This window comes from Acomys minous, assembly GCF_964271855.1.
Source record: "Acomys minous genome assembly, chromosome: 12".
In the NCBI taxonomy this organism is placed as follows: Eukaryota; Metazoa; Chordata; class Mammalia; order Rodentia; family Muridae; genus Acomys; species Acomys minous.
The window spans coordinates 3156734-3182624 of record NC_140493.1 but is presented as its reverse complement, the minus strand read 5'-3'; the positions used below and the strand labels follow the sequence as shown (position 1 = coordinate 3182624).

General features: G+C 51.7%; 1 protein-coding gene across 3 annotated transcripts in view; it reads right to left on the bottom strand.

The window, feature by feature from the left end:
• Nucleotides 1-2624: 2624 nt before the first annotated feature.
• Nucleotides 2625-25891, bottom strand: part of SLC11A2 (solute carrier family 11 member 2) — a 40556-nt gene continuing 17289 nt past the window's right edge. For all 3 annotated transcript variants that reach the window (XM_084751474.1, XM_084751476.1, XM_084751475.1), the window contains exons 6-17: nt 24710-24816; nt 23006-23076; nt 22277-22344; nt 19664-19819; nt 19039-19197; nt 16216-16302; nt 15112-15231; nt 14828-14977; nt 13364-13437; nt 11373-11526; nt 9648-9701; nt 2625-3178 (exon numbers count right to left, since the gene is read on the bottom strand). In XM_084751474.1, the coding sequence (XP_084607600.1) occupies nt 3101-3178; nt 9648-9701; nt 11373-11526; nt 13364-13437; nt 14828-14977; nt 15112-15231; nt 16216-16302; nt 19039-19197; nt 19664-19819; nt 22277-22344; nt 23006-23076; nt 24710-24816 (1278 nt within the window). In that variant the 3' untranslated portion in view covers nt 2625-3100. The remainder of the gene's footprint in view (nt 3179-9647; nt 9702-11372; nt 11527-13363; nt 13438-14827; nt 14978-15111; nt 15232-16215; nt 16303-19038; nt 19198-19663; nt 19820-22276; nt 22345-23005; nt 23077-24709; nt 24817-25891) is intronic.

The window sequence follows — 25891 nt, the reverse complement described above, 5'->3', positions numbered from 1 at the left end:
CTCCTGACCTCTGCTCAGCCACCTCACCTTTGTATGAACTGCAAAACAAGACACGTCTATTTTCAACCTTTCTTCTCCAAAAATATCTCCCAACGAAAGTACTGAGAAAAAGAACAGGAGGGCAGGGGCCGGTACATAGAAATCAGTTCATCTACGATTGCAATAGGCGGATACAAAACTGAAATACAGCAGGGCGTGGTGGCGCAGGCCTGTGACCCCAGCACTTGGGGGAGGCAGAGGCAGGCAGATCTCTGTGAGCTCAACACCGGCCTGGTCTACAGAGGGAGTCCAGGACTTCCAGGGCTCTACAGAGAAACCCTGTCTTGGAAAAACCAAAAACCACCACCACCACCACCACCACCACCAACAACAACAACAAAACAAAAACCAAACAAACAAAAAACCAACCCTGGTGTGGAAGTGAAGAAGCTATAAAGCATCAACCTAGAACATTCTCTGGCCGGCCTGGTCTACAGACTGAGTTCTAGGACAGCCAGAGTTACACAGAGAGACCCTGTCTTAGAGAGGGAAAAAAAAAAAAGTAAATGTCTGGTCTCTCTGCGTTTACATTTCATGCTGAAAGATGAATGTGGTGCTTAAAGTCATGCGAAGTCTACGTGTTTGTAGACTCAGAAGCCAGGGAGCAGAGGGGGCAATGCGGGTGTGATGGCTCTTGTGCCACATGTGGCAGTGACAGCGGGGAGCTATGCTTTAGGTCCAGCCCGCTGTGCTGCCTTGTAGGAGTGTGGGCGCAGTGCTGTAACGGACACCTCAGAAGAGTCGTGATACAAGTGTGTGTGTGTGTGAGTGTGTGAGTGTGTGTGTGTGTGCTGGTGGGGACACCTCAGGCCTGTGTGTGTGTGTGTGTGTGTGAGTGTGTGAGTGTGTGCTGGTGGGGATACCTCAGGCGTGTGTGTGTGTGTGTGTGTGTGTGTGTGTGAGAGTGTGTGTGTGAGTGTGTGTGAGTGTGTGTGTGAGTGTGTGTGTGAGTGTGTGTGTGAGTGTGTGTGTGAGTGTATGTGTGTGTGTGTGAGTGTGTGAGTGTGTGCTGGTGGGGACACCTCAGGCCTTGCCTGAGGTGAGCAAGAGCTCTACAAGTGAACAGTACCCCTAGACAAAAGCTTTTAGTAATTAAATATGAATTTTATTATAAAAAGTTGAAGAAGTATTTCTGGTTAGCAACTGAGATGTAAAAAAAAAAGTCTACAACCTGAACAAGACAGGCAGTGGTGACATGTGGACACGGGCAGGCAGTGGTGACATGTGGACACGGGCAGGCAGGGGTGACATGTGCACATGGGCAGGCAGGGGTGACATGTGTACACAGGCAGGCAGTGGTGACGTGTGGACACAGGCAGGCAGGGGTGACATGTGGACAGGGGCAGGCAGTGGTGACGTGTGGACACAGGCAGGCAGTGGTGACGTGTGGACACGGGCAGGCAGTGGTGACGTGTGGACACAGGCAGGCAGTGGTGACGTGTGGACACGGGCAGGCAGGGGTGACATGTGCACATGGGCAGGCAGGGGTGACATGTGTACACAGGCAGGCAGTGGTGACATGTGGACACGGGCAGGCAGTGGTGACGTGTGGACACGGGCAGGCAGTGGTGGCGTGTGGACACGGGCAGGCAGTGGTGACGTGTGGACACAGGCAGGCAGGGGTGACATGTGGACAGGGGCAGGCAGTGGTGACGTGTGGACACAGGCAGGCAGTGGTGACGTGTGGACACAGGCAGGCAGTGGTGGCGTGTGGACATGGGCAGGCAGTGGTGACGTGTGGACAGGGGCAGGCAGTGGTGACGTGTGGACATGGGCAGGCAGTGGTGACATGTGCACATGGGCAGGCAGGGGTGACATGTGCACATGGGCAGGCAGTGGTGACGTGTGCACATGGGCAGGCAGTGGTGACGTGTGGACAGGGGCAGGCAGTGGTGACGTGTGGACACGGGCAGGCAGTGGTGACGTGTGGACAGGGGCAGGCAGTGGTGACGTGTGCACATGGGCAGGCAGTGGTGACGTGTGGACTGCGTGTCTCAGTTCCCATCTACTACAGGGCTCAGACCACGCCTCACACACACAGCTTAAAATGCTTAGACTTCCCCGGACAGTATGGGTGACCTCAGAATCTACGGTATGCGAGTGGCAGCGCTTGAAGTTGAAAGAAAGGACCGCGGGCTACCACAAACAGGAAACGGCAACAAACAGGATCAGTACGAAAACAGGAAAGAATGGTTCCCTTTCACCCTGATGTGCCAGGGGCTGCGGAGGCAGTCCAAGAAGGCCTGAACTGGGTCCCCAGCACTGCTCAAGTCTGGGTGTAGCAGCAACTCTGTGACCCCAGTGTTGGGGGGACCCCAGTTCAGGAGGATCCCTGAACTCTCTGGTCAGCCAGCCTGGCCAACCAGTGAGCTCCATGCTCAGAGACCGAGGAGACACGTGACGTCAGCCAGGGGCCTCTACAAGTACATGCAGACACAGGCGAGCACACACATAGGCACAGGTGAGCACACACATGCACACACACAGGCACAGGTGAACACATGCATACACATGCATACATACACTTTTAAGTGATGTGCCAGTGTTAGTAGCTGCCAAAGAAACACTCTTGGATGACAATGAACTAAAGCAACAGTGTAGTAAAATAGCACTTTAAAGGGTAGGAATTTGCAGAGTTCACAGTGAAGAGAGCCTCACTTCCTTTCTCACTTATGATCAGATAATACAAATGCCTAATTCATCTCAACTTAAAAAAAAAATCTATCAATTTTTACAACCTTAAAATCTTACCCAAACTGGCACGTTCGGGTTTACATAAATACACATCCATACACTTTAGATCCCAGAAGTGCAGACACAAGTCTGGGGTACCGTGTGCGTGCGTGTGCGGCTGCAGGCCCACGGTTGGCCTCCGGTTGCTCTGTGACTGCTGGAGGCGAGCGGGTCTGTGGCCCATGCCCAGCTGTCAGCTCCTACACCTGACCCCATGAGGAGACCTCGGCCTTTGCTCTCACTCACCTCTGAGCTAATAGATTTGCTAACAGACACTGGGCACAAAAGGGCTTAGAGAAAGTGTTCGTAAGTTCTCCTGGGCCGTCGCTCATCTAGACACGAATGAGTCCGAATCCATGGTGTTCAGAAGGTAGAGCTCAGGGCGAGCGGTCAGTCCCAGGTGGCACTGAGGACAAAAGCACGGGGGAGAGAGAGAGAGAGAGACTTAGTATTATTTCGGTTCCTTTTCTTAGTACTTTTAAGTTTTATTTCAGAAGAGAAAGTGGCTTATGCATACATGAGGATTTTTTATTTACTCACTTGTTTAAAATTAAGGACACTTCTTTAAAATTTTTTCTTATTTTATGTGCATCCGTATCTGCCTTCATGTATGTAGTGTACATGTGTGCCTGCTGCCCACAGATGTCAGGAGGCATTGGATCCCCTGGAGCTACAGGTGGCTGTGAGCCACGCCGGGGGCCCTGGGAACTGAACCTTTACAGGAGCAGTGCTCTAACCACTGAACCATCTCTCTAGCCCATCCAGGGCAACTTGATTAGAGTTTAAAAGAAAAACCCTAGGACAGACAAGCTGCCCGGTGGAGAAACATGGAAAAGCAGAAAGAGCCATGCTGCTGGGGTTAAGCCGGCAGAGAGGTTGGCCACACAGCAGTAAGGAACCATGAGGTGAGGAAGGCGCGTTGGAGAAAGGGTGAAGCCCGGAGTGTGAGGCAGCATGGACAGGAGGTGGCCCGCTTCCCATGCCTGGCCATTGTGGCTGCCTGAGCAGCTGCCAATATTTAACAAAAAGCTGAGGAGGAGGAGGAGGAGGCTGTGCCACATGCACTCCGAAACCTGGTGACAGAGCAGAGCTGGGGAGCAACCGTAGGACAGTGTAAGCGAACACCACAGCGCCTTTGAGTCTTAGCACAGCTGACAGCCGGGAAACGGCCTTCCTAAGTTGAAAGGAGTATGCTGAGAAAGCAGTGTTTGCCAGGCTGAGGGGGGAACCCCAGCTGTCTTCCTGTCAGGCACTGGTTGGGGTTTGGAAGCTCAGGCCTCAGACATACCATGTAGGGGAAGATGATCCCAGCCCCCACAGCCCTCACCTTCCCTCAGATTCTCCCCCGAAACAGGGCTTCACTGTGTAGCCTTGGCTGTCCCAGACTCTCCATATAGACCAGGCTGGCCTCCAACTCACAGAGATCCGCCCGCCTCTGCCTCTTCCAAGGGCTGGGATTACAGGCGTGCGCCACCACGCCTGGCTCGCCTCAGATGTTTCAAAGACAGGGGTCTCACTAAGCAACCGTCACGCCCAGAACTTGCTATGTAAATCAAGCCGGCCTCAAGCTCAGAGATCTGCCCGCCTCTGCCTCCCGAGTGCTGGAACTAAAGGTGTGCTCTGCCATACCTGGCAAATAAATTGTATTTCTCTGTCCAGTGTTAACATTTTGGGACAAGGACTGGCTTCCATGTCAGTCAGGGTATCAGTGATACAGTTGCTCTTGGTAACCAACCGTCCATGTGTTAGTGTTGAGTGGAGCCCACAAATCTGTATGAAGGAACTACACCCATAGCCCGTAGCAGAAGCAGCACTGGGGTGTGTGTGTGTGTGTGTGTGTGTGTGTGTGTGTGTGTGTGTGTGTGTGTGTGTGTGTGTGTGTGTTGTGAGAGAGTGTGTCAAGGCCCAGCTTTAGTCCTCCCAATGTGTCCTTTGAGGACCAAACCCAGGGCCATATGCAAGACAGGCGAGTGCTTTACCACTGAGCTAAATCCTCATCTTTGTTTAGGGTCTCATTCTGCAGTCCTGATTGGCCTGAAACTCCCAGGGACTCCAGTCCTGCACCACCACCACACAAACTGTGTGTATAGTTTCCAAACCTTATCTTTGTGTGTAAAAATGGAAATGTGTTATATCTGGAGATGCTAAGCACACTGATATGATAATTCACCAAGCCCTCCATAAGTTTTAAAAAACAGATTTATTTATATGTATGAGTGTCCTACCTGCCTGTACGCCTGCACACCAGAAGAAGGCATCAGATCACATTACAGATGGCTGTGAGCCACCATGTGGTTGCTGGGATTTGAACTCAGGACATCTGGAGGAGCAGCCAGTGCTCTTAACCGCTGAGCCATCTCTCCAGCCTTCAGTAAGCTTATCCTGAGCACATTATAATTTGTCACCTCACAGGAATGCTGGGTGACTGTGTGAAGACAACACGGTCCACACAATGCCAGGGTCAGAGTGTTCCCAGTGGTGTGTTAGGAAGACACTGTCACCTCAGGTCTGACATCCGGGCTTGAGGAAGACAGACTCACGGACAACTCATGGGAACCTCCGCCAGGTAAGCAAAGATGGTGGTCCCCACGATGTTACAGTGCTATCGCTTAGCTATCTTGATTAGAGAATTTTGTTGCCTAGCTCTGAGAAGTGTGGCTAAGTATAGGTCAAATACTCTAGGCTGCAGACAGGTGATCCTCTTGGACCTTGGACTCTTGGATCCTCACTACAGGGAGCCTGTTCTCTAACCCTGACACAAGCAGCCAGGGTCGCTCCCAAGCACTGGAGCAGGTTTCCCCACGCACCTCTGGCTGGCCTTCCAGCTGCATCCTCCTGCTGTGCCTCTCAAGGGCCGCGGGCACAGGTGAGTGTCGCTGCTCCTGGTGACAGTGGAGAATGCTTAGGGGTCTTAGCTTGAGATGCTGCACAGCATACACGGCAGCTTGAGAATGAACTCACGGACGGCCTCTGGCTGTGAGCTACTCAGTGTCTCCCGACAACCAAGCACTGCCAAGGTGAATCAGATCAGCGTTTAGGCTATTCAGTCGCCTCTCAGGGTAGAGGGTGAGTGCCTTGTTATAAAAGTTTTAAGCTGGGTGGTGGCCCATGTCTTTAAACCCAGCAGGTAGATCTCTCTGAGTTCGAGATCAGCCTGGTCTACAGAGTGAGTTCTAGGACCGTCAGGGCTACACAAAGAGAAACCCCATCTTGAAAAACAAGCAAAGAAAGAAAAAAAAAAGAGAAAAAGTAACTGTAAGAGAGAGAGAGCATGTATGTGGATGCGTGCACACGCAGGTACCTACGAAGGCCAGAAGAAAGCACTGGAGCCCCTGAAACTGGACTGCACGTGGCTGTGACCCACTACAAGTGGGTGCTGGGAACTGAACCTATGTCCTCTGGAAGAGCAGCAAGTGCTCTCAACCACTCAGCAGCCCTCTGTTTTAAGAACTTTCGGGATTACCACTCCTTTACACCGGGGTCAGCCAGTATGTGCATCTGGTTTTAAGATAAATGACTTTGGTTTCTCTCATGACATTTTTACTATTTTCTGGCAGCAAATACACACTGTAAAATCCTTCCTGGATGGCAGGCAAGACTACAGAAAGGCAAAGGATGGAAGATGCCTTTCATCTCACAAAATGCTAAAGTTATGGCCTTAACCACAATATTACTTAATTAGGTGGGAAAATTAACTTTTAATTTAAACAAAAAATAATTTATTGTTTATTTGTTGTGTACATATTTGGGGCAGGAATGCAAGAGCCATGTAGCATCTGTGGGGAGCAGAAACAGCTTTCAAGAGCCGGACCTCTCCTCCCCGTGTGGGTCCAGGCATCTGACGCTCCCTGAGAGGCTTGGCGTTGTCCACACCTTAGAAGTCACCTCTCCACCCCTGAAGTGAAATTACTATCTTGGTGTCTACAACTAACCCAGACCTTCTGGAAGACTAAATCCATTTACTCCCCCTCTGTCCCTTCAGGAGCCACGCACTGACAAAGGGCGCTTAAAGTAGGCCACTCATGACTGACATGTCTGTTTTTCAAAGTTGTTGAGACCCTATCAATAAAGTGTTTTCAAGTTTAAAAAAGAAAAAGCCAGGAAACCAAACAGAAAAAAAGAAAGTTTTTGTTTTGTTTTAATTATAAATCAAGTTTACAAGCTGTTAGAGGCTCACTAAAAGCCCCACTGTAGCCACTTGCTACACCCTGGCCGGTCCCACACAGCAAGCTGCGCACCCCCAGCCTGTCAAGTTCCAGTGCACTGACAAGTACAATTATTTCATATCACATGAGAACAAGGACCCATTTAGAGGAAGGACAAAGACGGCTCACAAACGCGCTGCCAGACCACACGGTGTGGAGGGCTTGCAATGTGCACACACTGTGACGGTGAGACAAGACTACAGAAAGGTGAATACTAAGTTTAGAGTAGAGGAAGGCAGGACAAATTTCATCTCACAACATGGTAGAGCAATGTACGGAGACCTGTTGGAAGTACCCGTTCCTGGTGACAACCATGCCAACAGGGAACTTTTTTTTTTTTTGATGCCATAGAATACTACAGTTGTAGAGTGAGAAAAGACCATCTGACAGGATGAACCCTTCTATCACTGTAAACAAATATAACACAAAGCATCTGGGCAGGAAGTGAGGTCTGCAGCAGAGCCTCACCAGCACTCGAGGCCCCTAGGAGCTCTGGGCTCACTTTGGTCTGTGAATCTAGACCCCACGCCCACCCTGACAAATGTAAGTGTTCCTGGAGCATCTGTGCATGGAATTCTGCTGCCATCAATCTGGCCTTTGGGTCAGTCCCCAGTGTATTCAGAGCTCCACTCTGGTCCATTTCGGGAACAAAGAGGGCAGAGGGGCAGGTCTGCCAGGGCCCTGGAGGGCAGTGTCTCAGCCTCCTACAACAGTTCATGTTGCAGCCACCCCATCACAAAATTATTTTGTTGCTACTTCATAACTGTAATTTTGCTATTGTTATGAATTGTACTATAAGTATTTTTTGGAGACAGACGTTTGCAAATGGGTCGAGACCCACAGGCTGAGAAGGCTGCTGCAGGGCCGCCATCGCCTGTGTCGTATGAGCCCAGGGGCTAAGGTCAACGTGGGTGAGAGACACACAGCAACTTAACTTTCATGCCTCATAAAGAATCTATACAGGCTGAGCTTCTGACTGTGTGTAAAACGCTAGCGATGATGCCACAGGGGCACAGACAACAAAGGGATTTGTCAGTCAGCTCGCAAGAGGGAAAGCTTCAAAGATGAGGATGGCCTTCAAAGCCACTCCCATTCCTGCAGCCACCAAGACAGTGACGACACACGACTTGTACTTATTCGTCATCAGCAGAGAGGACTTGACTTGACAGCCATGATAGGCTCCCGTGTGAAATATTAGACATGGCTGGCATGAGAGCTGCAGTCCGTGCTGAACACTCCAGAGCTTCGCCATCCGCTCTCCACAGGCTTTCTGAGGGAACAGCTGTGGGGACTCCGCCTGGCCCCACCTCCCAGAACGTCACAACCACAGTGACACCCACGACTTTGCAAAGGTGAGGTCCAGAGCACCTGAGGTCACCTTGTGAGTCATCTTGGATGTCACAGAGTGGCGTGTCAGAGATGTGGTTTGAGGAAGGGTGCCTTCTCAGTCCAGAGTCTCATGAGAATGTCAGTTCACCAGCAAGCGCTATGACCTTCTGCCTTCACCACTCTCTCAGAAGATCCCATGACTGTGTGTTCTCAAGATAAAACACTATCAGGACTCTTGGTATTAACATGAAAGTGACTAAGCTTAGGTTAGACAAGCCCTGCTGAGCTCACCTTGTCAGCTCACTAGCTGGCCTGCAGGCGGAAGGCGCAGTCTGAGTCCACCTTTCATGCTCACCCTGCTTACTGTCTACTGAGAAATTAAAAATAGAAATAAAAACACTGAACCTAGCAGGGTGGTTGGTGGTGGCGCACGCCTTTAATCCCAGCACTTGGGAGGCAGAGGCAGGAAGATCTCTGTGAGTTTGAGGCCAGCCTGGTCTATAGAGTGAACAGCCGGGAAGAAATCTTGTCTTGAAAAACAAAACCAACCAAAGAAGCAAACAACATTCCTGATTGTAAAGAAGGTAGCTGTCTCTAACTTTGTAATTAAACAGATGACATCACTCTAGTTGGGTTTCATAATTAAAATAATTTGAAGGGTAGCATAAAGCATCTCTCGGCTTCCAGCATCCACTATCTTCTGATACAGTTTACATGCCTGGAGTGACTATATCCTAATACACCCATGAAGAAACATAACTGCCATTCTTGGCTTTAAAGAACATACAGAGTGATTAATATCCACATAGAGAATTTGCCCTCAAAGTCACAGACACAAGCTGCCTTGGGGCAGCTACCGAGGGATTTAGTGTTTTAAACAGCTGAAGTGTCACTTTTTGAGGTGCAGCCCAAGGCTCCAGGGTGAGACCCACCTCTGCCAAAACTAATCCTCTATGAACACCCATGGGAAAGCCAGGAGCAGTGGACCGTGCCTGCAGTCCCAGCACTCAGGAGGTGGAGACAGAAGGATTGCTGTGCAGGTGAGGGCAGCCTCGGCTACATAGTGAGTTTTAAGCCCCCTAGTGTTACATAGCAAGATCCTATTTCACAAAAGCAAAACAAAACAAAGACATCAAAACACACAAAACTGTTTCCCAACTGACAGTTGAGTCCTAAGTGCAGTCTGTGCAACAGCACATACTTGAGGCTATGTTCACACAGTAAACCATAGGAACACACTGGCTCTGATGGCTCCCTGCAAAGACAGACAGACTGACCCAGTGTTTATTTAGTATTGCCACCGCTGGTGTCTTCGCTCAGCAGGACGTTAGAGATGCTTACCGAGCGCCCACAGTCCAGGAAAGACAAGCCCAATGCGATCAGACACTGCCAACCCTGGAAGACAAAGCGCAGCTGTCACTTACCCACCAACACGGCACGCGCAGTGCTGTGCAGGAGCACATGCGAGGCGCCCGTTTCTGCCTACCAAGGGCCGTCCCAGCCAGGCTCTCTGACCCTCTCCAGCTTCACAGCACCCTGGAGTCCTCCCACCAAAGCCTTTCAAAGCTGGGTTCTCTTTGTTGCCAGGGCTTTGCTTGTGGGAACTCTCTGGTGGCCGTTTTCATCAGTTTCCCAAGGACACAGAGAGCAGCCACAGACAAGCAGTGCGGCAGCTACTCCATGAAAGTGGTGGGTTTGCCCTAAACGGCAGGAACCCAGCTGCAGGCTACAGCCAGGGCTTGGGCAGTCTTACTAGTCTTTAGAGCCCAACTCAACTCAGCACCTTCACACCTAATTCACAAGAGAGAACAATTGGCTCAACTTCTTTTTTCTTTTTCTGAGACAGGGTTTCTCTGTGCAGCCTTCCTGGACTTGCTTTGTAGACCAGGCTGGCCTTGAACTCACAGCGATTCTCCTGCCTCTGCCTCCCGAATGCTGGGATTAAAGGCGTGCAGCACAGTGCCTGGCTTTGGCTGAACTTCTGAGAATTTTAAAGCCGTTCCTGCCAAGGGTACATGAAATTACCAGGTTTCCAAGGTCTTTCGGTGAGTAGCATAGCCTTGTATGCTTATTGGAAAGGGAAAAGATACACTGACCCAGGCCACGTATTAAAAAATGCATGGAGTCTACTCTGTGGCAGCCACAGCATGTGTAGAGTGAAGCACTTTAGAGAGCAGCACTCTCCACAGCAGCGATGGGCACCGTCTATTTACTGCCAACCTTAGTATTTTTCAGAGAATTCTGTATCAAACTGGTAAGTGGGAACAACTGGGAGTTAACTACAGCTGTGTCTGCCCTCTGTACGTGTGTGCAGCTATGCACCTGCAGAGACCACAGGGGCCACCTGTTTCCTGTTCTGTCACTTATTCCTTTGATTCAGGTTCTCTTGCTAAGTCTGCAGCGAGGCTGACAGGCCTCAGAGAGTCTGCACTTGCTGCCTCCCCTGCTGCAGTGCTGGGTCACAGGCACACACAGGCACTGCAGTCTATGTGTGTCCTGGGGATTTGAACTCAGGTCCTTGTGCTTGTTGTGCAGCACGGAGGCATCTTGCTTCTCAAACACACCGCACCATTCTCTTTAGGAATTAAATACTGGGTCCTTATAAAATGACAGAAACAGGAAATGGTAGGTATTAGAAACTAACAGAGTCCAGGGGTGGTGGCCATGACTGTAATCCCAGCACTCAGGAGACAGAGGCAGGAGGATCTCTCTGAGCTCAAGGCCAACCTGGTTTCCAGGGCAGCCAGGACTACAAGAGAAACCCTGTCTCAATAAACACTCCCCCATACTAAAATAAATTTGGTGATTCAAAATATAAATATCTGGTTGAGACTAGATTGCAATATTAGCATGCTTGCCTGGCATCGTATAAGCCTTACATTTAATCTCTAATATAAAAAACAACAAAAAAATGTAATTCCAGAAATAGTTGATTTGACAGTGCCATATAAACTGCCTTAGTAAATTGCTGAGTTCCTTGGGGACCATTTGTTTCTGGAGGACTGTCAGCCCCACCTGTGCCATGCTCAGGTGCCAGTGCCCCTGCTCCCTTCACAGTGGACTTACCAAGTAGAACACAAAGCCCAGATAAGCCACGCTAACCACTGCAGCCACCACATACAGTGCCACATGCCCTAGTTCCTGGACATAAACCACTACAAAGTACATGTTGATGGAGCAGACGATAAGGACCAAGATTCCACCTGCGATCCTCCAGCCTCTGCAAAAGAAAGGGCGCAGTGAGTGGGCGTCCATCCAGCTCACCAGACAGAAAACGGTCTCGTGGTAAATGGGACATGAGCTGAGGGAAACGTAAAAGAGGGTCAGGTGAGTGACGAAGCACAAAGGAAGGGGCCACAGTAAACAACCTCGCATTTGTCTCTTACTAATGTGTGCACAGCACGTGTGCATGTGTGGGCACACGTCTGCTAGAGCATGCATGGGAAGGTATGAGGGCCACCTCTGTGGAGTCATTTTTCTCCTTCCTCCTTTATATGAGTCCAGGGTCTGAGCTCAGGTCGTCAGGCCTGTGTGGCAAGCATGCTTATCCGCTGAGCCATCTCTCTGGCACAAAACCTAGCATTTAAAAACTCAGGTCAGCCGGGTGTGGTGGCGCACGCCTTTAATCCCAGCACTAGGGAGGCAGAGACAGGTGGATCGCTGTGAGTTTGAGGCCAGCCTGGTCTACAAAGCGAGTCCAGGACAGCCAAGACTACACAGAGAAACCCTGTCTCGAAAAAACCAAAAAATAAAAAGTAAAAATAAAGACTCAGAAGGTCGTAGAAATGTACTGAGCCATTTTACTAGAAGCTGGAACACGGTCCAGGACCGGTGAGGAGAAATCTGAGTGCAGGGAGGACACCCCAAGAGTCTTGTGACCTCAGTTCCTTCAGGAACATGGACTGTTCTGGTGAAGCCAGAACACATGTTGGTGCTCCTCCCGAATTAATGGGCAGGAGTGAGCTCACTGTCACTTCAGACTGCTCACTATGGCTCGCGGCTGCTTAGATGTTTGCACTCCCCTTTATCTAAATCTATGGAAAACACGGTCTCACTGTCTGTGCTGTCCTTCTGAGTCTATCCAGCTGGAACTCATGAGAGCCTTACTTGGTGTCTCTCGCCCACCCCCCCTTCTCTCTCAGTTTCTTTTCTTTTTTTTCGAGGCAGGGTTTCTCTGTGTATCCTTGGCTGTCCTCGACTCGCTTTGTAGACCAGGCTAGCCTCAAATTCATAGCAATCCACCTGCTTCTTGGCTCCGAGTGCTGGGCTCCTAGGCATGGGCCTGGCTCTCTGTGACTCTGAGGCTCTGAATAACAGTGGTGTCACTCTGCCTCATTTATCGGCCAACTCTCCCAAGCCCCACCTCCTCTAGAGTGGTGACAATCAGACCCTTGAAGCCTAACAGGTCACATGAACACCTGTACGGGCTAGTTTTAACTGTCAACCTGGCAATCAAGAGCCACTTAGGAAGTGAGCTTTATAGGAGACAGCACCTACATCAGGCTGGCTTGTAGGTGCATCTGTAGGGGACTGACGTGGAGCACCCAGCTGGCTTTGAGAGCACCACTGCGTGGCCTGCGCATCCTGAACAGTACAGGAAGGCAGCGAGCTGGCCTGGAGCAACCATCAAGCCAGGATGTGCCCCCTTCCCTTTGCTCTTGACTGTGGCTGGGACGGGGTCAGCTGCTGGCTCTGCGCTCTGCCTGACCTCTACAGACTTCCCACCCTGGGCTGCTTGTTGGCAGGGTGTCCGTCACAGAAGCAGAAACGAGACCCCATCGAGGTGTGCACAGAAGCTGCCTCTAGCTTGTGCCTCTCTTGGGTAACTTAACACAAAATTCAAACTCAAGCAGCCAAAGCTGGGCGCTCAGGTCTGAGGAAGTGGTCTCTTCTCCTTTCCTATAACTCACACTCGGCGTTTTATTTCTAAGGCAAAGAGGAAGTAGATAACAATTGTTCTGGGAAAATACAGGTCTTCTAGGACACGATTCTGAGTGTCTGCTGGGTAAAACTCCCCCTCCCACGTCCTTTTAGAGAAGGATGACAAGTGTACTTACATTCCATTGGAGAACTCGCTCATGACTGGCCGCAGGCTTGTGAACGTGAGGATGGGTATGAGAGCAAAGGGAAGCTGGGAAACAGAACCAGATGGGACTCAGTGGGTGGACCAGACAGGACCACACGGGCATATCAGATGGGAGTTATCAGATGGGATTACATGGGTATATCAGATAGGACATGGGCATATCTAATGGGACTCAGTGGGTGGACCAGACAGGACCACACGGGCATATCAGATGGGGGTTATCAGATGGGATTACATGGGTGTATCAGATGGCATTATGTGGTTATATCAGATGATTATGTGGGTGTATAAAATGGGATCCTGTGGGTGTATGAGATGGGATCACGTGGGCGTATTAGTTCTATCTCTGAAGCTGTGATAAAACACTATGATGAAACCCGGGAGCGGAGGGGTTATTGGGGGAGGGAGGGCCTGGCTTACAGAGAGGTCAGGGCAGGGCCTGAACAGAAACTCTGGAGGAAGGATGCTTACTGGCACTGGCTCTGGCACTCCCTCCCCTGCCACATCAATCATGGAAACGATTCTTTTTGAGGCTCTTGCTTCCCAGAATCCATGTGGCTACTGGGCCACCACAGACACCAGCACGGTTCACAAGAAGAAATCACAAACCCTGCCTCACCCCTCCCATGGGTAACAGTTATCCCTGTCGCCTTGCCGTGGCCAAACATTGCTTCTGACCCAGCACTGACCATGATCTTAAGTGCCTGAAACACACTGGGGGCTGGAGCTGGCTCAGTGGTTAACAGCACTTGCTCGGCTGTTCATGCAGAGGCCCATTCAGCTCCCGGCACCCACAGCGCAGCTCACAACTGTCTGTCACGACAACTCCAGCCAATCTGAGTCCCTGCTTGGAGCTCTTCAGGCTCCAGGCACACGCACTGTGTGCGTATGTACACGTAGGTAAACCACTGATACACGCAGAGAAAAACAAGCATTAGATGTGACTTCATTTGTAAGCGCTACAGGCGTGAGCGTATTCTTAGAACTCACTTAGTGGTTTGCACTTGCTGTACTGCTGAGCTCCAGTGCTATGGGTTTTATGTATCACTTATTTACTAAGTTCGTACGTGTGCTTCAGAGGTAGAGACTGAGTGGGGAGAGAGGAGCTAGAGAGCTGGAGCGCTGGGTGGATGGACATGCCTGCGCCAGGCTGGATGTGGAGGTCAGAGGCCACCTCTGTGGAGACAGGTCTTTGCTTCTCCTGTGTCTTCAGGGAATCAAATTTAGGTCTTTAGGCTTGTGCAGCTGCACAGCCAGCACTTTACCCACTGAGCCGGCTCATGGCCTGCCTTTGTGTTTCATATGTTAAGCATAGCTTGTAATTTTTATTTAATGACTTCCTGTGCCTTTTCCTTCCCCTCAATCACCCCTAGGACCCAGCCTCCAGCAAGCAGCGTGGTGCCAAGGCTAAAGGCAGCATGAGCTCCCCGCTCACCTGTAAGCTCTGCAGAACGTTCAGGAAATCGTTCATTCCTGTCAGATGCTCCACATCTTGGAAGACAGCGACAAGCAGGGTGGGGATGATGGCGATAGAGCGTGTCAGAATCACTCGGGCAAAACGTGACCATTTCAGGTTCAGGAATCCCTGGAAGGAAACATGGAGGGCTGGCGACCGCGTGTGACACCAGAGAAATGCCTGGGGAGTCTGGGAACTCTCAGAAGCATGGGCCAGACCCTGCACAGCTGTGCCCTGTCCCTCGGGTCAAGCCCTGCACACACCTCCATGACAAACTGGCCAGAGTAGGTTCCCGTCATGGTGGAGCTCTGCCCTGCAGCCAGGATCCCCACTGCCCAGATGTAGAGTGCCGCAGGCCCGAAGTAACATCCCAGCACCACACCCTGGACAGGGAAGGAGACAGGCTTGTCAGTGACCTGCTAAGATAACATCCCTACCTGCCCAGCGCTGCGCACAGTGAGGCTCAGCCCTGGACCACCGCACAAGTGAGGCTCAGCCCTGGACCTGACTTAGATGCTTCTAGTTTTGCTCTGCTGGAGCCCCTCATCCCTCAGCAGTAGTCCTCCTCCTCCTCCTCTCTGCACTCCTACACCTCCTCTCTAACCTGTGCCTTAAGTGCCAAAAAGGGAGAACCCTATACTTCCCAAAGCATGCTCCTTGGTGCACTTCTCCGAAAAATGGGGGGGGGGGGAGTGCAGACAGTGAACTGTGGAGGGGGCAGTGCAGACAGTGAACTGTGGAGGGGGAGGCATTGAAGCACACTCTATGTGGGGGGGATGAGGTGCAGCGCACTCTGTGGGGGGTGCAGTGCAGCACACTGTGTGGGGGGATGCAGTGCAGCACACTATGTGTGGGGTGCAGTGCAGCACACTGTGTGGGGGGGATGCAGTGCAGCACACTGTGTGGGGGGATGCAGTGCAGCACACTGTGTGGGGGGGATGCAGTGCAGCACACTGTGTGGGGGGATGCAGTGCAGCACACTGTGGGGGGTGCAGTGCAGCACACTATGTGTGGGGATGCAGTGCAGCACACACTGTGTGGGGGGATGCAGTGCAGCACACTCTATTCTTGGGCAGTCACAAAGAGAACTCATGAGGGGCTGGGAGAGCCTAAGGAGGAGCACGGCTCCATGCTCCTCTTCTGTCACTCCAGTCAACACACGCAGAACTTTAGAGTCCTCTCGAGTTTAGGCAGCCTGTCAGCCATCTTCTACCACCCCACCCCTAACCCCAAATGTGTACCTAGCATTCGGGCCTCAGAAATAAAAGACACTTGGGAGCTATGCTCAGATCTGAAATGAACTCACAAAAAGGCCAGAGAAGTCGCTAACATTTCCCCAAAAGTAGACTGCAGAGCAGTGTGCTTACCCCTTTGTAGATGTCCACAGCCAGAGTGGAGTTGTCGTTAGGAAAGAGGTCAGTATGGGGGCTGCTGTTATTTCTACAAACATCGACCTAAAGCGCAAAGCAGTTTAAAGACTGATTTAGACAGAAGAGCCAGATGAGTGCCCCCATCCATCTCTCCAAATTGCTCTGCACGAGATGAGCTGCAGGAAGCACGCACTCCATGAGGCCATGATGCAGGTGCAGCTGGTGCACTGCTACCCACAGCCCTCCCCCAGGTGTTTAATACCCGATAGCATCAGAATGCTGAGACAGTTTGCATGGCAACACAGATGTTGGAGCATTATGAATGCGAACACAAGAGCGAGCTCTGGGAGGGATTCCAAGGGAGCACTCAGGAGGCTGAGACATAGGAAACCCAACCTGAGGCCAGCCTGGGCTGTCTAGGGGAGAACCTATCAGAAAAGAAAGAAAGAAAGAAAAGAGAAGAGAAGAAATGCCAGGTGTGGTGGCTCACACCTTTAATCCCAGTACTTAGGAGGCAGAGACAGGTGGATTTCTGTGAGTTCCAGACCAGCCTGGCCAATATAGTTTGTTTCAAGTCTCCAGCCAGGCCTACACAATTAAGACCCTTTTTCAAAAACCAAAACCAAACTCCAAACAAAAAAGAGAAAACAAAATGGAAGGCCTCAAATGTGAGAGGACCAGGGATCAGGAGCCTCAGTCACACAGAACCAGGAGCCTCAGTCACACAGGACCAGGAGCCTCAGTCACACAGGACCAGAAGCCTCAGTCACACAGGACCAGGAGCCTCAGTCACACAGGACCTGGAGCCTCAGTCACACAGGACCAGGGGCCTCAGTCACACAGGACCTGGATTCCCGTAGAAATAAATGACAGCCAGAACTCGACAGGAACCTGGGCGAGTAGCTCTGTGGTGGGATGACTGCTTACATCATGCACAGGGTCCTGGGTTCAACCCTCGCATCTTAGAAGAAACCCAAACAAACCAACTAAACACAACACAGGCAGCGGGAGCTAAGAGGACAGGGAACTCAAGATGACCCTGTCTTCCCTGCCAGAGCGTGTGCCTGTTCGCTGACTCCTCAACTATCCTCAGCTCAGCCATGAGGACTAGCGTGCACGGATGGGCAGAAGCTAATACAAGGAAACAGAAACAAGAGCCAAACAGCCAAGATGCTCCTCTGGGGCAGCATGAGGCAGGTGTGAGTTAGCAGTCCTCCCATAGGCTTCCTCAGCCCCACCCCACAGACTGGAGGGGAGGGGCCAGGCTTCAGGTGCACTTCCTCAGGTTCACGCCAAGGCTCTTTTCTGCCCCACTCCAGCATGCAGCTCACCCTGCACTCACCACCACCACAGCTCACTCTGGCTTCACCACCACAGCTCACCCTGATGTTCATAACCACAGCTCACCCTGCGTTCACAACCACAGCTCACCCTGTGTTCACAACCACAGCTCACCCTGTGTTCACCACCACAGCTCACCCTGTGTTCACCACCACAGCTCACCCTGTGTTCACCACCACAGCTCACCCTGTGTTCACCACCACAGCTCACCCTGTGTTCACCACCACAGCTCACCCTGTGTTCACCACCACAGCTCACCCTGTGTTCACCACCACAGCTCACCCTGTGTTCACCACCACAGCTCACCCTACGTTCACCACCACCACAGCTCACCCTGTGTTCATAACCACAGCTCACCCTGCGTTCACCACCACAGCTCACCCTGTGTTCATAACCACAGCTCACCCTGCGTTCACCACCACAGCTCACCCTGTGTTCATAACCACAGCTCACCCTACGTTCACCACCACAGCTCACCCTGTGTTCATAACCACAGCTCACCCTGCGTTCACCACCACAGCTCACCCTGTGTTCATAACCACAGCTCACCCTGCGTTCACCACCACAGCTCACCCTGTGTTCATAACCACAGCTCACCCTGCGTTCACCACCACAGCTCACCCTGTGTTCATAACCACAGCTCACCCTACGTTCACCACCACAGCTCACCCTGTGTTCATAACCACAGCTCACCCTGCGTTCACCACCACAGCTCACCCTGTGTTCATAACCACAGCTCACCCTGCGTTCACCACCACAGCTCACCCTGTGTTCATAACCACAGCTCACCCTACGTTCACCACCACAGCTCACCCTGTGTTCATAACCACAGCTCACCCTGCGTTCACCACCACAGCTCACCCTGTGTTCATAACCACAGCTCACCCTGCGTTCACCACCACAGCTCACCCTGTGTTCATAACCACAGCTCACCCTGCGTTCACCACCACAGCTCACCCTGTGTTCATAACCACAGCTCACCCTGCGTTCACCACCACAGCTCACCCTGTGTTCATAACCACAGCTCACCCTGCGTTCACCACCACAGCTCACCCTGTGTTCATAACCACAGCTCACCCTGCGTTCACCACCACAGCTCACCCTGTGTTCATAACCACAGCTCACCCTACGTTCACCACCACCACAGCTCACCCTGCGTTCACCACCACAGCTCACCCTGATGTTCATAACCACAGCTCACCCTGATGTTCACAACCACAGCTCACCCTGATGTTCACAACCACAGCTCACCCTGATGTTCACAACCACAGCTCACCCTGATGTTCACAACCACAGCTCACCCTGATGTTCACAACCACAGCTCACCCTGCGTTCACAACCACAGCTCACCCTGATGTTCACAACCACAGCTCACCCTGCGTTCACAACCACAGCTCACCCTGATGTTCACAACCACAGCTCACCCTGATGTTCACAACCACAGCTCACCCTACGTTCACAACCACACTGCTTACTCACCACCTGCTCGTTGGTTTTCCCAAAAAATGCTTCAGCAAAGACCGAGACGACAAAGACATTGATGATGAAGGAAACGAAGAGCGCGATGCAGGACTCGATGAAAAAGTACTTATTGGCTTCTCGGACTTCCTGCTTATTGGCCCGGTTTACCTGTCTAGACTAGAGACAAAGCGCAGCAGTCATTTTGCCACCGGGTGCAGAACCTTTCTTTGTAACAACTCAAACCGTTGGTGGCAGCTGAAGGTGAAGAGGCAAAGGTGGAGCTGACGCGCAAGAAAGACGCCAGCTCGTTAAGCACCAGGGACTCCACACCTTTGACAACACTGCACAACCCTAAAATACGGGAGCCAGGGACCGGGCGACCACAGACGATCTCAGTCCTAAGGCCACTGGCTACCTCAGCAAAGGGCCTGCTGACGTGCCGCTGAGGCCCCTTTCCTCCTGAGTTCAAGGCTCGCAGGCCTTTCATGAAGAACATTAGCCCATTTTATGGGTCACTTTTCCTGGTCAGTTTAGCCAGGAAACAGCCTGGGCCGCCTTGGAAACAGTGCCTTCAGAGCTCAAACAGTCACACCCCTTGTATTTAAAGATCCTCCCGCAGACGATACAGAAAGGCTCTGCTCACCTTGACCAGGGCAGAATGCAGGTACATGTTGTGTGGCATGATGACAGCGCCCACGATGCCCACGGCCTGCTCCACCTGTGGGGTGCGGCACCCTGAACAGGACGGCACGAACATGCCCCTGAGTACTTGGCTTTGGCTGGGCTTCACTGTAACATACTACACAGCAACACAACACCCGTTAGCCTCGACTGCGACACGGAACAGGGGCAGCAGCACCAGGGAATGCTGGCGCCCTTCGCTCCTCACCGCCCTCTGTGACAACCACCTGGGCAACGAGGACGGTGCCATCATCATCAAGTGCTGCCCGGAATGCGCAAGGCCCTGAGCTTGACCCCAGCATTGTCAACTTGAAGGACCAAAGGGCTGATGTGGCCTGACATACTCCCCGCCACTGGCTCATGATGGACTCGAGCCCATCTGCCTGTGACGCTGGCAGCGGGGACCTGCCTGGAAGAAGTAGGTCACGGGGGCAAGTCTGCCCAGCCAGCCCCGCCCTGCCCCTCTGTGCTGCCTGTCTGCACTGAGGTAGAGAGGCTCCCACAGGCATCTCCTGCCACCAGGGTACTCTGCCCAAGGAACCGTGGGCCGCGCTGAGCCCTCTGACACCTCAGCTAAGTAGACCTTTCATCCTCCTGTTATTTTCCACAAGTATTCTGGTTACAACTACACAAAGACAACTTACAGCAGGGCTTGGTGCAGGGATCAGAGGATGCCGGGCTGTATGTTCTGAATCTTACATTACACATCAAATGTACAATACAGGTACGCAGGGAACAGGGTTCTAGGGGCAAACTGGCAGCAGCCATTATTTGTGCCACCGTGAACCGCTGACACACCCAGCTCCTCACACTGTTGTTCAGCTGTTAATCCAAAAGTCCTCTACACTTGTGTCTAGTGTGCACAGGGAGCAGGTCAGCCCTTAGCTATACTTGTGTCTAGTGTGCACAGGGAGCAGGTCAGCCCTTAGCTATACTTGTGTCTAGTGTGCACAGGGAGCAAGTCAGCCCTTAGCTACACTTGTGTCTAGTGTGCACAGGGAGCAGGTCAGCCCTTAGCTACATTTGTGTCTAGTGTGCACAGGGAGCAGGTCAGCCCTTAGCTACATTTGTGTCTAGTGTGCACAGGGAGCAAGTCAGCCCTTAGCTACATTTGTGTCTAGTGTGCACAGGGAGCAAGTCAGCCCTTAGCTACATTTGTGTCTAGTGTGCACAGGGAGCAGGTCAGCCCTTAGCTACATTTGTGTCTAGTGTGCACAGGGAGCAGGTCAGCCCTTAGCTACATTTGTGTCTAGTGTGCACAGGGAGCAGGTCAGCCCTTAGCTACATTTGTGTCTAGTGTGCACAGGGAGCAGGTCAGCCCTTAGCTACATTTGTGTCTAGTATGCACAGGGAGCAGGTCAGCCCTTAGCTACATTTGTGTCTAGTGTGCACAGGGAGCAAGTCAGCCCTTAGCTACATTTGTGTCTAGTGTGCACAGGGAGCAGGTCAGCCCTTAGCTACATTTGTGTCTAGTGTGCACAGGGAGCAGGTCAGCCCTTAGCTACATTTGTGTCTAGTATGCACAGGGAGCAGGTCAGCCCTTAGCTACATTTGTGTCTAGTGTGCACAGGGAGCAGGTCAGCCCTTAGCTACATTTGTGTCTAGTGTGCACAGGGAGCAGGTCAGCCCTTAGCTACATTTGTGTCTAGTGTGCACAGGGAGCAAGTCAGCCCTTAGCTACATTTGTGTCTAGTGTGCACAGGGAGCAAGTCAGCCCTTAGCTACATTTGTGTCTAGTGTGCACAGGGAGCAAGTCAGCCCTTAGCTACATTTGTGTCTAGTGTGCACAGGGAGCAAGTCAGCCCTTAGCTACATTTGTGTCTAGTGTGCACAGGGAACAAGTCAGCCCTTAGCACCGCTCACTCAGACTTCCTCCTGTGTCAGGGTTTCTCTTGCAAGCCTTGGGACAACCTGGAAACACCGACTCACTGACTAGACATGTGTTTACTGTTTAGGCAGGCCTCTGAGTAGAGACCACTTCATACCAACTAGACGTAAGAACGTGCAAATAGGGATGGGTAATGCACAAGCCAGGAAAATAATCAATCTCCTATATTTCATCTACAGACTCTTGCCTTACTCTGTGGGCCTGGCTGCCAGGGTGGATGGAGCCGGCCTCACACTCTGAAACCATCGTGCATCTATCTCCTCAGTAGCTAGGGTTAGAGACATGCACCACCACACCAGCTCACCATCAACTGTTTTCACACAGGACTCACTAATCTCAGGCATGATGAGCATAAAGCCAGCAGTGCACAGTATCCCTGCGACTTCCTCTACCCCAAGCCAATGCTCTTCTGCTGTCAGGGTGCCCAAAGATGATGGTCCCTAAATGTCCTGTAGAGTCTAGTCATCTCTAACGGGCCCCTCCCCAATCTCTACAGGCCTTCCTATACATAACTGACTATAGTCTTCCAAAAACAGCCCAGAAGTGCCCTGGCTTTTTGTTGATTTAATACAATTAAACTATTCAGCCATTATTACTGCTTTTTATAGTAAAAGATTACAAACAAAACAAAACAAAACAAAACAAAACTTTGCTTTAGGTAGCTAACCACCAGCCTGAAGCACTTGCCTCATATCCAAACGTGAGGGCCATAATAGTGATGAGAAAGCCAAAGAACGCTTCCAGTTTCCGCAGGCCTGAAGAGGAAATGCAGCAGTGAGCCCCAGGAGGCTTGCCTCCCACAGCCGCCTCCCCACAACTACACGCCTGCAGCAGTGAGCCCCAGGAGGCTCGCCTCCCCACAGCCATGCACCTGCAGCAGTGAGCCCCAGGAGACTTGCCTCCCACAGCCATGCACCTGCAGCAGTGAGCACCAGGAGACTTGCCTCCCACAGCCATGCGCCTGCAGCAGTGAGCCCCAGGAGGCTCGCCTCCCCACAGCCATGCACCTGCAGCAGTGAGCACCAGGAGACTTGCCTCCCACAGCCATGCACCTGCAGCAGTGAGCACCAGGAGACTTGCCTCCCACAGCCATGCGCCTGCAGCAGTGAGCCCCAGGAGGCTCGCCTCCCCACAGCCATGCGCCTGCAGCAGTGAGCACCAGGAGACTCGCCTCCCCACAGCCACGCGCCTGCAGCAGTGAGCACCAGGAGACTTGCCTCCCACAGCCATGCGCCTGCAGCAGTGAGCACCAGGAGGCTCGCCTCCCCACAGCCAGGCGCCTGCAGCAGTGAGCACCAGGAGGCTCGCCTCCCCACAGCCAGGCGCCTGCAGCAGTGAGCACCAGGAGGCTCGCCTCCCCACAGCCAGGCGCCTGCAGCTGGGCTTTCATTCACCCCACCAGTCCATTGTCCTTACCGTATTTGTCCAAAAAGAGAAATACAAAAGTATCTGCGATGGTGATGAGGACGCCGCCCCACAGGGGAACCCTAGGTTAGAAGTAAGATAGTGATTAAAGACCCACTGAAGACACTTTCTTCATATCTTGTGCAGTGCCTGGAAAAGCTGGGCCCTGGGGCAGGAGCAATAGTGGCAGGAGGCCCGCCCACTGGAACTCTCCTAGAGAGCTTGCTATGTCAGACGTGGGACCAAAAGCTTGGGTCCTATGCAGAGGAATAAGCAGCTTTACAAACGAGTAACTGTGCTGCAAAGGGCACACACTCCATCTAACAGGAGCATGTACGCCCCAGCGTGGAATGGGGAAAGCACACTGTCTGCTGCGGAAGGCAAGATGGCTCCAGACAGGCTGGATCTTTATTTTTTTATTTTTATTTTATTTTATTTTATTTTATTTTATTTTATTTTATTTTATTTATTTATTTTTGGTTTTTCAAGACAGGGTTTCTCTGTGTAGCCTTGGCAATCCTGGACTCACTTTGTAGACCAGGCTGACCTCGAACTCACAGAGATCCGCCTGCCTCTGCCTCCCAGACAGGCTGGATCTTGAACACTGAAAATAAGCTGGGTTTTCACTTCCACTCAGGCTCTCCAATCCAGCTTAATACTGACAGTGTTCTAGAGGGGACCCCACCTTCCTGCACACACATAGGATAGGGACCGACAGTGTTCTACAGGGGACCCCACCTTCCTGCACACACACACAGGACAGGGACTGACAGTGTTCTAGAGGGGACCCCACCTTCCTGCACACACACACAGGACAGGGACTGACAGTGTTCTAGAGGGGACCCCACCTTCCTGCACACACACACACAGGACAGGGACTGACAGTGTTCTAGAGGGGACCCCACCTTCCTAATACACACACAGGACAGGGACTGACAGTGTTCTACAGGGGACCCCACCTTCCTAATACACACACAGGACAGGGACTGACAGTGTTCTACAGGGGACCCCACCTTCCTAATACACACACAGGACAGGGACTGACAGTGTTCTACAGGGGACCCCACCTTCCTAATACACACACAGGACAGGGACTGACAGTGTTCTACAGGGGACCCCACCTTCCTGCACACACACAGGACAGGGACTGACAGTGTTCTAGAGGGGACCCCACCTTCCTAATACACACACAGGACAGGGACTGACAGTGTTCTAGAGGGGACCCCACCTTCCTAATACACACACAGGACAGGGACTGACAGTGTCCTACAGGGGACCCCACCTTCCTGCACACACACACAGGACAGGGACCGACAGTGTTCTACAGGGGACCCCACCTTCCTGCACACACACACAGGACAGGGACTGACAGTGTTCTACAGGGGACCCCACCTTCCTGCACACACACACAGGACAGGGACCGACAGTGTTCTACAGGGGACCCCACCTTCCTGCACACACACAGGACAGGGACTGACAGTGTTCTACAGGGGACCCCACCTTCCTGCACACACACAGGACAGGGACTGACAGTGTTCTACAGGGGACCCCACCTTCCTGCACACACACACAGGACAGGGACTGACAGTGTTCTACAGGGGACCCCACCTTCCTGCACACACACACAGGACAGGGACTGACAGTGTTCTACAGGGGACCCCACCTTCCTGCACACACACAGGACAGGGACCGACAGTGTCCTACAGGCGACCCCACCTTCCTGCAGACAGGAGATTGATGGCGATGGCTGAGCCAATGACTTCCTGCATATCAGAACCAATGATCGCCAACTCCACCATCAGCCACAGGATGATCCTTGGGACCTACAAAGCAAGGGCGGCTCTGATCATCCATCTAGGCGACTTCCTTCAGTCAGAATCCAGAATCTGTCGCAGACCCAGGGACAGCCTCACATAAGCCCCCAGACTGGGGAAGTACCAAATCAACCCTACCCTGCGCCCACAGTGTAGGAAACTGTTTCCTGTGGGAGACCCTGACCTGAGGTAAGGGTGGCAATCAGCCCTGTGTTCTCCTTAATCCTTCTCGGAGAAGAATGGAATTTCTACCCATAACTTACCACTCACTCTCTTGCCTAAAACAGTGTAAAAATTACAGGGGAAAATAAATATACAAATATGGTCAAAACGGGAGTCAAGCGAGAACATGACTCTCGGGCTGGAGAGATGGCTGAGAGGTTAAGAGCACTGGCTGCTCTTTCAGAGGTCCTGAGTTCAATTCCCAGCAACCACATGGTGGCTCACAACCATCTATAATAAGATCTGGTGCCCTCTTCTGGCCTGCAGGTATACATATATGTAGGCAGAACACTGTACATTTAAAAAAAAACAAAAAACAAAACCAAAAATCTATCAAGCTGGGCATGATCCAGCACTCGGGAGCACTCGGGAGGCAGAGATAGGTGGATCACCTGAGTTCCAAGCCAGCCTGGTCTACAAAGCAAGTCCAAGACAGCTAGGGCTACAGAGAACCCTGGCTGTCTAAAAAAAAACAAACAAAAACAAAAAAGAAAGAAAGAAAAGAAAAGCTTTGTTTTGTCCATAGCTAAGGTTACAAAACAAGCATGGGATGGACTTATTATCTTGAATTAAATAATATTAATAATATGCAAGCAAGTGAAAAAGACAGAAGCAGAAGTGTCAAGGGCTAGAAAGATGGTTCGGTGGCTAAAAGCACATACTACTCTTTCAGAAAACCCGGGATTAAGTCTCACTCCCAGCACCCCTGTCAAGAGCTCAACACCATACCTACACGTTAAATTTCTTTTTTAAAGTGTTCAAGGCAGATTAGTTATGAACAGATGGGATATAGCAAACAAAGAAACTAAATCTGGGCCAACAGATAAGTGGCCAAGAGATTTAGTTAATGCTGGCTTCTGAT